At 38.9% G+C, this 10,873-nt stretch overlaps 1 protein-coding gene across 1 annotated transcript; it reads left to right on the plus strand.

Annotated features, from left to right (window-relative positions):
• The first annotated feature begins 5,842 nt into the window (after positions 1-5,842).
• LOC107061726 (uncharacterized protein K02A2.6-like) lies at positions 5,843-6,625 on the plus strand. Its single transcript, XM_015311498.1, has one exon. The coding sequence runs from the start codon at positions 5,843-5,845 to the stop codon at positions 6,623-6,625; it is 783 nt and encodes a 260-aa protein (XP_015166984.1).
• The last annotated feature ends 4,248 nt before the right edge of the window (positions 6,626-10,873 follow it).

Consider the following 10,873-nt stretch of genomic DNA (forward strand, 5'->3'; position numbering starts at 1 on the left):
ATTCTTAAGATTCATACTATGTATTCATCCCGAGAGAGTAAATATGCTAAGGTTGTGAACTGGTCTTTAAGACTAAAGCATTGAAGTTTGAGATAACTCAATTGAAACAAGGTAGTTGTTCGAGAGATAAGTGCCTTACCTAAAGTTCACCTTACCCATGAAAAGTTAGCACTTTTGGTTAATAAGTGTCACCCATTGAGTTCAGTTTAGGAGTTAGTTGGTCAATCCCCCAAGTACCTTTGTCCTATTTGGTTGATCTCACTTAATTGTTGAGGATATTTTCTTATCCACAAATTCGTTACTCTAACATTGTGTCAACCCTCTAGTTTCATTACTAGTTTCCACAAATCTTTAGTCCGTTAGCTACAAAAATCACTATTGTAATTTCATATATGAATTCAAAATATAACCATTCTCTGTGGGATCGACCCCAACTCTTTTGTTGGTTTTATACTGCTTAATGATCGTTTACACCTAGTATCAGATGATGTATAGTTGATACATTAATCAAAATGGTGCCACTGCCAAGGAGTTGTGTTATTTAAGATTCTCTTATCGAAGTTTGATTCGTGATTTTGTTGGCTGAAGTGGAATCTACTTGATATGTCTTTGTATTTGTGTTGATCGTGTTGAGAAAACGAAGAAATGAGTGAGACAGAGAGTAATGGTGGTCAAATGGGCCACCAAGGTTATATTGAAGACCATAATAGTGTGCATAATCCAGTCCAATTGGGTGGAATTGGTGCAATCCGACTGCCGTCAATTGAAGAGAATGCTATATTCCATGTTACCAATACAACTCTTCATCTCCTTCGAATGAAGGGACTCTTCGGAGGGATGACTCATGTAGACCTATACGAGTGTTTGCAGAATTTTATAGATGTTTGTGGCCTGTTCTCCTACATAAATATATCACAAGAGTCCGTTCATCTCCGATTATTCCCTTTGTCTTTGACGGGTGAAGCGAACAAATGGTTGGCTGAGTTACCAAAAAAATCAATCACATCATGGGATGAGCTAACTATGGGATTTAATGTGAGGTTCTTTCCCCCATCGAGGATGATGAAACTCAGAGAAAGCATTAAAGGGTTCAAGTGATTGGAGGATAACCGACCAATGAAACATGGCTGAGGTTTAGTAAGCTACTACTTCAATGGCCAACTCATGGGCTTCTAAACAATGTGATGTTACAATACTTTTATCAAAGTCTTGACTCTTTAAATAAAGGAGTAGCTGATCAATTAATTGAGGTGGAATAATGTTGCAATCATTTGAGGTACCTTTGTTTCTTCTTAATGACATGATGAAAATAAACCAAGCTTGGTATACTAAAAAATATGGAAGTTTCACCTTTTATTTAGAATGACTCAAGAACAACTTGATAAAGAGAGAGAGGGGGATGAGAATACCAAGAAGATGTTATCCCAAATTGAGATGCTACAAATGCAAGTGTCAGAAAATGTGAGCAAACCCAAAGGAGCAAAGCGAGTGGTTAGAGTTGAGGAAGGTTCTTCCTCAAGCTATTCAATGCCAAGGGAGAATCAAGGTTGGAACTTTCATGGATATGAGGAGGGTTTCCACCAATGTTACTTGCAACGTGGTGGGAATCGAGGTTGGAAATCTCACAACGATGAAGAGCGGAGAAGGTACTATCAAGAATGGGCTGAGCTAAGTGATCCTTGGAAAAGAGAGGATGACTATGAAGAGGACCACAGACAGTCGAGTGAGAGCCCCAAGTCAAAGGGGAGTACAAGTAGTCCCCGGGTGGATGATTTTTTGTCTCGCATCCTTGATAAAGTTGAGGGCTCGGATGACTTACTAAAGAGGATGAAAGCCGACTTCTCGTCATTGAACAACATAATGAATTCCCATGCTGATGCAATCAAGCTACTTGAAAGCCAACTGAGCCAACTTTCGGCACAATTGGGGCCAAATTTAATGGGGGAAGACCACACCACATGGATAGCAACTTTGGTGGAGGATGGTGATAGAGATTTGGCTATGGTTACTCGAAGCGGAAAGGTAGCGGTAGGTGATATGAAAGGAAATGCTGAAGCTCAAGCTCATGAAGAAGATAAAGGTATCAAAAAAGAAGAGATGCTCATCCAACAAAGCATTGCCGAAGAGTCACAAAAAGATGTAGAAAAAAGCAATCCAATCTCAAAATTGGCGCAACCTCTCCCAAAAATACCCCCTCCATTTCCCCAACGTCTCAAGAAGAATAGCGAGGATAAAAAGTTCAAGGAGTTCTTATCGTTGTTCAAGACATTATCGATTAGTCTCCCTCTAGATGATACATTGTTGGAGATGCCGGGTTATGCCATGTTTATGAAGGAGTTTTTTCTTTTTTTTTAACGACCCTTGGGTGGGTCAGGGGCTGAGCAGCACCCCCAAGCCTTATCATATATGAAAAAATTTATACAAGGAGGGGGGAAAATACCTTACCTCCAACCTAAGGTGGGACGAGTCGACCTACCTACTAAGGTTAGTCGACTCAACCCAATACAATATGATATATTATTAAACTAAGCACCTAGAGAGGACTCCTCTCTTAATACAAAGTTACTAATAATATATAAATAAGGGAGACTCTCCCCTTATAACATTGAAACTAGTCTTAAACAACTTATATACCTACAAAAGGAATTTAACCAATTTAGGACTAATTGAATCGATTTGGTACACTACTGTATTTCAAACTGTACAGATAGTTCCTGTCAGCTTGAATTCCTTTTACTGATGGAATAACTCTTCAGACATTCAAGGTGGTTGTTTGAGTCGTTTCAACTTCTTTCTTCTGACACTTTGTTCTCCCATTTTCTCTAACAAATAGTTCCCTTTTACTGCTTGAGGCAATTGCTGAGCAGTGTAGTAATGTTGTACAATATCGTGTTTGTGACTGTGTTTGGCCAAGAGGTCTGCTGTACTGTTCGCCTCCCTATAAGTATGAAGACAACCGAAAAAACTGACATTGGTTAGCAAGTATCTGTAAATTCCTGAATATACCTGTGTATCCTCCAAGGGGAATTAGAAACCTACAATAGCCATTTAGTTAGTATATGAAGGAGTTAGGAACAAAGAAAAGAAGCTTGGAATTCAAAACAATTATAGTTTCTCATAGTTGTAGTACAATTATGACTAATGAGATGATAAAAAAGAAAGAGGATCCCGAAGCTTTCACTATCCCTTGCACTATGGACATGCTCTAATTTGCCAAGGCCCTATGTGATTTAGGATCAATCATCAACCTAATGCCATACACAATCTATAAACAACTTGGGTTGGGCTAACAACAATCCACAACAATGAGAATCTTAATGGCAGACCGATCGATTAAACATCCGGTGGGGATACACTATGATATTTTGGTAAAGCTGGACAAATTCATATTTCCAGCGGTTTTTGTCATCCTTTTTTGCGAGATTGATGCTGAAATTCCCATTATTTTAGGAAGAACATTCTTAGCGACACGAAGGGAACTAGTAGATGTGGAAAGCGGAGAATTGATGTTTTGGGTGAACAATGATGAAGTCACCTTTGATGTGTGTAAGACAATGAAGCACCCAATTGACATTCATGTGGTTTCGACAGTTGATATAATTTGTGAGGTGGTGGCTAGTGTGAGCCATTTATTGTGTATAAGTGAACCACTTGACGTGGTGCTTGCAAACTATGATGAGACCGAAGTGCAAGGTTATTATGAGGTGGTAACTGCCATTATGGGATTGGGGGAATGCTCAAGGAATCTAGTAAAGCTAGATATTTATCTGAAAATTTGAAAAAACCCTCCCACAAAACCTTCTACGGTGGAACCACCAAAGATGGAGTTAAAATCACTTCTTGATCATTTGCGATATGCATTTTTGGGTGGCAAACAACACTTTACCGGTTATTATTGTTGCTGACTTTCTCGAATGGCAAGAAAATTTGCTTCTTGAGGTGTTGAGAAAGTACATCAAAGCTATAGGGTGGATGCTAGCTGACATTGTGGGAATTCCACCTGGTATATGCATTAACAAAATTCAACTTGATAGTGAATGCAATTTGAGTGTCGAGTATCAAAGGAGATTGAACCCACTAATACAAGAGGTAGTGAAAAATGAGATCATCAAGTTGTTGGAACCCTATTGCGGATAGCAAATGGGTGAGCCCGATGAAATGTTTAACTAAAAAAGGGGGCATCCCGGTAGTCCCGAATGAGAAAGGATAACAAGTTTGGATGAGACCGGTAACGAGATGGAGGGTTTGCATGGATTACCGCAAGCTAATTCCTGGAAAAAAAAGGATCACTTCCCCATGACCTTCATGGATCAAATGCTTGATCAACTTTTGGAGCGAGGATGGTATTGATTTTTGGATGATTACTCCGGGTATAATCAAATCTCTATTGCACCAGAAGATCAGGATAAGACAACATTCACCTATCCATACAGTACTTTTGCTTTCAAAAGGATGCCCTTCGGGTTGTGTAATGCTCCAGCAACCTTCCAACGTTGGATGTTTTCTATTTTTGATGATATGGTAGAAGATTCATTGGAAGTTTTCATGGATGACTTTTCATTTGTGGGTGATTCTTTTGAAACATGTTTGGCACACTTTGGGCAAGTTCTTCAGAGATATGTGCAAACTAATCTGGTCATAAATTGGGAGAAATATCACTTAATGGTTAGTGAAGGTATAGTTTTGGGTCATAAGGTGTCACAAAAAGGGTTGGAGGTTGATAAAGCGAACATTGAGGTAATTAAGAATTTACCACCACCAATCTCTATAAAAGGCATTCGTAGTTACTTGGGGCATGCAGGGTTCTATAGGAGATTCATCAAAGACTTCTCCAAAATTACACTCCCAATGTGCAAAATATTGGAAAAGGAGGTTAAATTTTACTTTGATGATTCTTGTATGGCAGCCTTTAAGTGTTTGAAAGAAAAATTAATCTCTACTCCAGTTATCATTAGCCCCGATTGGTCAACACCTTCCGAAGTGATGTGTGATGCCAGTGGTACGACCATGGGTGTGGTGTTGGGACAAAAACATTACAAGCTATTCCATCCTATTTACTACGCAAGCAAAACACTGAATGGTGCTCAACGTAACTACACGATTATGGAGCAGGAATTACTTACGGTGGTATATACACTTGAAAATATTTGTGCATATTTGTTAGGCACCAAAGTGGTTGTTCACACTTATCATACAACCTTGCGTTATTTGATGGCGAAGAAAGACGAGAAGCCAAGATTGATAAGGTGGGTATTATTGCTGGAAGAATTTGACTTTAAAGTCAAAGATAGAAGAGGGTGTGAAAATCAAGTGGCTGACCATCTATCTAGGTTAGAAGGCAAGGAGAATGAAGAGCTGGAGGTAGATATCAATGACTTATTTCCTAATAAGCAGGTCCTCTCGGTCACTTTCAAACAAGTTCCTTGGTTTGCTGATTTTGCTAGTTATGTGGTATGTGGATTGATGCCGGAAGGGTTGAACTTCTATCAACAAAAGAAGTTCTATTTTGATGTCAAGAAATACTTTTGGGATGATCCTTACTTATTTAGAGAATGTACAGATCATATCATTGGGCGATGTATACCTGAGGGAGAGTTAAATAATATTATTTATGCTTGTCATGCTTCACCGGTTGGGGGTTATCATAGCGGTGTACGCACAACTGCTAAAATTCTTGAAAGTGGGTACTACTGGCCATCCCTCTATAAAGATGCTGATGAGTTTGTCAAGAATATGTACAATGCCAAAAACAAGGTGGGGGGGGGGAGTGTCCAGAAGAAATGAGTTGCCTCTTCAACGTATTCTGGAGGTTGAGTTATTTGATGCCTGGGGAATAGATTTAATGGGGCCATTCGTGAGCTCATTTGGTAACATGTATATCTTGGTGGCTATGGATTATGTTTCCAAATGGGTAGAAGCGGTGGCACGACCTAACAATGAAGGGAAGAGCATTGTTCAATTTCTAAAACACTACATCTTTGCAGGATTTGTCACCCCTCGAGCTATTATTAGTGATAAAGGGTCGCATTTTTGCAATCGCTTGTTTGCAACTGCATTGAGTAAATATGGCGTGAAACACAAAGTGGCTACACCATATCATCCTCAAACAAGTGGCCCAGTGGAAGTTTTGAACCGCACGATTAAGAGTATACTGTCAAAGATTGTAAATGCAAACAGAATTGATTGCTCTCGAAAGTTAGATGATGCTCTTTGGGCATATCACACTGCTTACAAGACACTAATTGGCATGTCCCCATATCAGTTGGTTTTTAAGAAGCCTTGTCACCTACCAATTGAACTTGAATACAAAGCACTTTGGGCATTAGATATGGATTGGGCCAATGCTTCGAAAGAGAGAGTCTATCAACTAAATAAATTTGGTGAATTAAGGTTTAGGGCATACGAAAGTTTCGCCCTCTACAATGAAAAAATGAAGAAGTCGCATGATTCTAAAATCCTTAGGAGAGAGTTCCAAGTTAGAGATTGGGTGTTGTTGTATAATTCTCGACTGAGACTCTTTATGGGAATACTCAAATCAAAATGGTCAGGACCATATAGAGTAACACATGTGTTCACTAATGGAGCCATTGAAGTCGAAGGCACAGAGGGCCTTCCTTTAAAGTGAATGGGCAACACTTGAAGTTGTATTTTGGAGAATGCCATGAAATTTCCATGATTGAAGTTGTGTATCTGGAAGATGCGTGAGAGAATTTCCACGTCGTTCCACAATGTAAAATAAGGTGTTTCTTGGGAGGCTACCCAAGTGTTAGTTGTTTTGAATAATGCGTGTTGAATGTGAAGGTGTAGGTGATTCTATAGGTAAATGCTCTATTCGGTGATTTGCCGAGGAAGCTCGGCGATCACGAATTTGATCACCTCCATGGCGTCAACAGTTGGCTAAGACACTAGAACATTAGGCAGAATACATGCCCACTTGGTGATTCGCCGAGGTGATTGGGCGACTCGATTTTCACTGCCGTTTGTCACCAATCCTGATAGCCTGAAGTCTTAGCTCTTTTGGTGATATCCCGCATATATTAGTTGACGCGCCGATGTGATTCTCCGAACTTGTTCATGTCCGCCTTCCTTTCCCAAAATGGAGTGGTCACACACTGGAAAATTTGGCGAACTCGATCAGTTTGGTGATTCACCGAACGATCACATGATTGCAACACCCCTTCGCTAGTTGGGCACCTAGTGAAGATTCTTTGTCTCCCTACTCTGTTTATTTAAGTGCCAATAGTTTACCTTTAGTTTTGTTTCTTTTAATATTTGTTCTCTAATCACATCGAGGATACTGCGAATGCTTTTGGTGGGGGTGGTAGGAGTTGAGTTGTTAAGTCTTTTGTTCTCTCGAAAGTTATTCTAGTATCGGCTAAGATCAATACAGATAACTTAAATAGTTCTCTTAATTGAACCAAATGAATGTACGGCTATGATGATGCCAAATGAAGTTTCATAGACTATGTGTGGATCTTTTGCATCTCGTTGTGACTAGCCGGTTATAGATTGAGTCTCTTGTGATGAACATTGCACACTAGCTAGAAAGTGTGGAATCTCATTTTATATTGGCGACAATGCCTTGTGTGATGAGGTTACCTTGAACAATGTGTGTGATGACACCTAGAATTTTCCCCGTTGCTCCACTTGACCAAGTTATGCAAGCACTTGAAATGATCTTAGGCGACAACCTTAAAGAGTAAAACAATTTGAAAATATACCTCTTTTGTGGACAACCTTGTGAGATGTGTGAACCTAGCTTAAACCACCCAGAGCCTTATCCCTTTTCTTGGAAGAAACTTGAACAATTGTAACCTCTATGTATCCATTCACCTATAACTCTCATGAAGTGTGGTTTGTTTGAATAGCCAACTTAGGCCAAAAGCCTAAGTTGGGGGTGTGATGAAAAGAGAAGGTAATTCAAGAAGTGTGAAAATACCCCTTTGAGAATGGTAAAAAAGAATGAACCCCTTTGAGAATGGTAAAAAAGAATGAAGAAGTTCTTAAATAAGTGATAAAAGATTGCATAAGAAATGGGGTGTCCGGTAATTCATAAGAAGTTGAACAATGGGGTGGATTATGAGTTTGTTTGAAATGGTAAAGAAAATGAGAAATGTGACGTTCAGGCCACACTTCATGAGGATAACAACCACTGAACCTAAAAGACCATACCTTACACTCAGCCCAATTACAAGCCTTGGAAAGACCTTTGTGATCTTAGTGAGCTCGAACAAGTGTTGATTGGAAAATAAGGGCAAACCTATGAGTGAAGTCATACATGTGTTCATCTTTGTGAGTGTGAGAGTCGTATGTGATTCCAGAACTCTAAATTGTTGAAAAATTGTGTGGGAATTTGGAATTATCTTTGTTGTGAGGGAATTTGAGTACCTTTGTTGAGCTTGAACTTGAATCTGAAGCAAGTATTGTGAACTTGAGCATCTTTGATAATGGTGAGTCACAATTTGAATCTTTAAGTGCACAATTGGTAATTGCATGAGTAAGTTGAGTCTTGTTGTGTGGATTCATGATAAGTGTTTTGTAGCACTTTTTGACACATCCTTGTTGAACTGCTGAAGTTGAGTTTTGGTTGAGGACAAGCAAAAGTCTATGTTGGGGATGTTGATGAGTCCGAGATTTGGACTCATTTGGAGCTTTGTGTATATAGATTTAGTGTCCTTAAATGCTTAATTTGTGCAATAAATTGATGTTAAATCCGTAATTTTCAGGTACATGGGTTGAGAAACAAAGGAAAGATACTAATATGCAAAAAGGACAACACAAGCTGAAAAAGAGGGAGAAAACAAGCATGACGATAGCCAATAGAACTCGGAGAATTTGCAAAAGAACTCGGTGAGCCATCCCTCCAAACAATCCTTTCATTTGTAAGAGCTGAAGCCTTGTGCTAGTATCATGAAAAACAATGTTTCCCTCAACAGGAGGTAGACGTGTAACCCCGACACCACCCAATTGGATAGGGTCATTAACATCATTTAAATTTCCTATATCATCTTGGTGGCTAACTTGCGTACCATTGCTCTCATTCACACTTATTTCTTCTTATGTTTAACACAGCCAACACAAACACAAAACAATGTAAGTCTATTCAACTACAAAACAAGAAGATCACAATTCAACTTCAATAATAGAATTCAAAAAACCACTCCCCGGCAACAACACCATTTTAATTAACGCTCAGATGACACCACTTCCAATTCTAGGTGTAGACGATCGTATCTAGTATAAAACCCAAAGAAGAGTTGGGGTTAAGCCCACAGGGAGCGGTACAAGTTTGAATTCAGTTATGAAGTTACAAATTGTGTTCTAATGGGTTATAGGAATAGAAATTATTGAAAACATAATGAAAAATCTAAGGGGTTGGCAACGAATGTCAATTGGGGGGTTTGGATTGGCAATTACTAGCTAAAAGAAATACGAAAACAGGGGAAACAACAATATAGAGAGGAATTCTCAGGATGTGATCGATTATAGGCTAATTTCGTTATATGGCTAACTGAAACTACTAACGAATTGCTAAATCTCAGTGGGTAGGCTAGACTATAAGTGTAATAGTTTTCTCTCTAACAACTACTAAGATTTAAGTGATTTATCTCGAACATCAACAAGCTTATCCATATAAACAACCAAAAACCTTAATTCATCTACTCTCTCGAGCTAGATGGGTAGAATCGAGTTTAGGATTTACTCTTTCGAGCTAAACCTATATCAACCCAATAACTACAACCATTAATCAATAACTTTAGTTCTAAAACTTCTTTCTCAAGAATTCCCAGAACTCTAAGTTAGAATTGCATTTGCAACTACAATTCATAGATTAATACATAGCTAATGATTAAATCAACTTTACTTAAGAATTTAAATCAGTAAATTACAATATCCCTAAGCTAATTAAGCCAATAATCACATGATCACACCCCAAGAATTGGGGTCTTAGCTAAACATCATAAAAAGATAAAAATAATTACCAACTAGATTAGCCATCAACGGGATAGAAGTCTCCAAGTCTTTACAATGATCCAAAATGATTCCATTCAAAAACACATTTACAAATCCTCAAAATTAAGCTTAGAAATCTTCAAAGTCTACAATGGGAACTGAGAAACTCAAAGAAAACACTAACTCTCAAACTTGGGGATCAGAACTCCTTCAACTCTATTTTAAATTTCAGTTTATAGTTGCTAAGTGTTTGGCCTGAAAGGCCATTGGAAGAAGTCAGTCGCGCCTTGCCAACCGTTTCGGTGATCCGCCCTTTGCTCCCATCCATCGCCAATTTGCATTGGCCATCTGTCCTCAAAATTCTATAAACTTAGGTGATCAAAGTTGTTGTCATGGAGTGGATCGGCTATCCGCCTACTGGCCATTCATGTCACCAAATTGGTTCTTCCCCAGGGTTAGCACGTTGGAGTTTTTTTTTAGCTAAAAAGCCACTCGGAGGTTCGCCGAGTGGTCTTGGCGATTACCAGAATCGCTTTTCTTCACTTCTTAAGCTTTTTGTTTCTCCTTTATGCCTGGTTGTGTCCTTTCATTGCTCATAGCCTTTAATGATGCAAATCAACAATCTAACATCAGTTTAGAGCATAAATTAGGCATTTGAGGACACTTATACTATCAAAACAAAGCCCTAAATAAGTCAAAATCTCGGACTCATAGGGCACTTAGCCACACTCAGTTATGTCTTTCTTCATGCCAGGCCACCAATAAAGTCATTTCAAATCTTGGTACATCTTTATGACACCCTGATGAATGGAATACCACAAACTATGGGATTCTGTCATTATTTTATGAATCAAGTCATCCACTCAGGGAACACAAACTCTTCCCTTAAAACTGAGCACACCCCTCGCATCAAGATTCG

This window comes from Solanum tuberosum, unplaced genomic scaffold (genome assembly GCF_000226075.1).
Source record: "Solanum tuberosum cultivar DM 1-3 516 R44 unplaced genomic scaffold, SolTub_3.0 scf00163, whole genome shotgun sequence".
NCBI classification, from domain to species: domain Eukaryota; kingdom Viridiplantae; phylum Streptophyta; class Magnoliopsida; order Solanales; family Solanaceae; genus Solanum; species Solanum tuberosum.

Bases quoted from the DNA above. Each gene is read 5' to 3' on its own strand.
- LOC107061726 (XM_015311498.1), top strand. From the start codon at position 5,843: ATGGGGCCATTCGTGAGCTCATTTGGTAACATGTATATCTTGGTGGCT.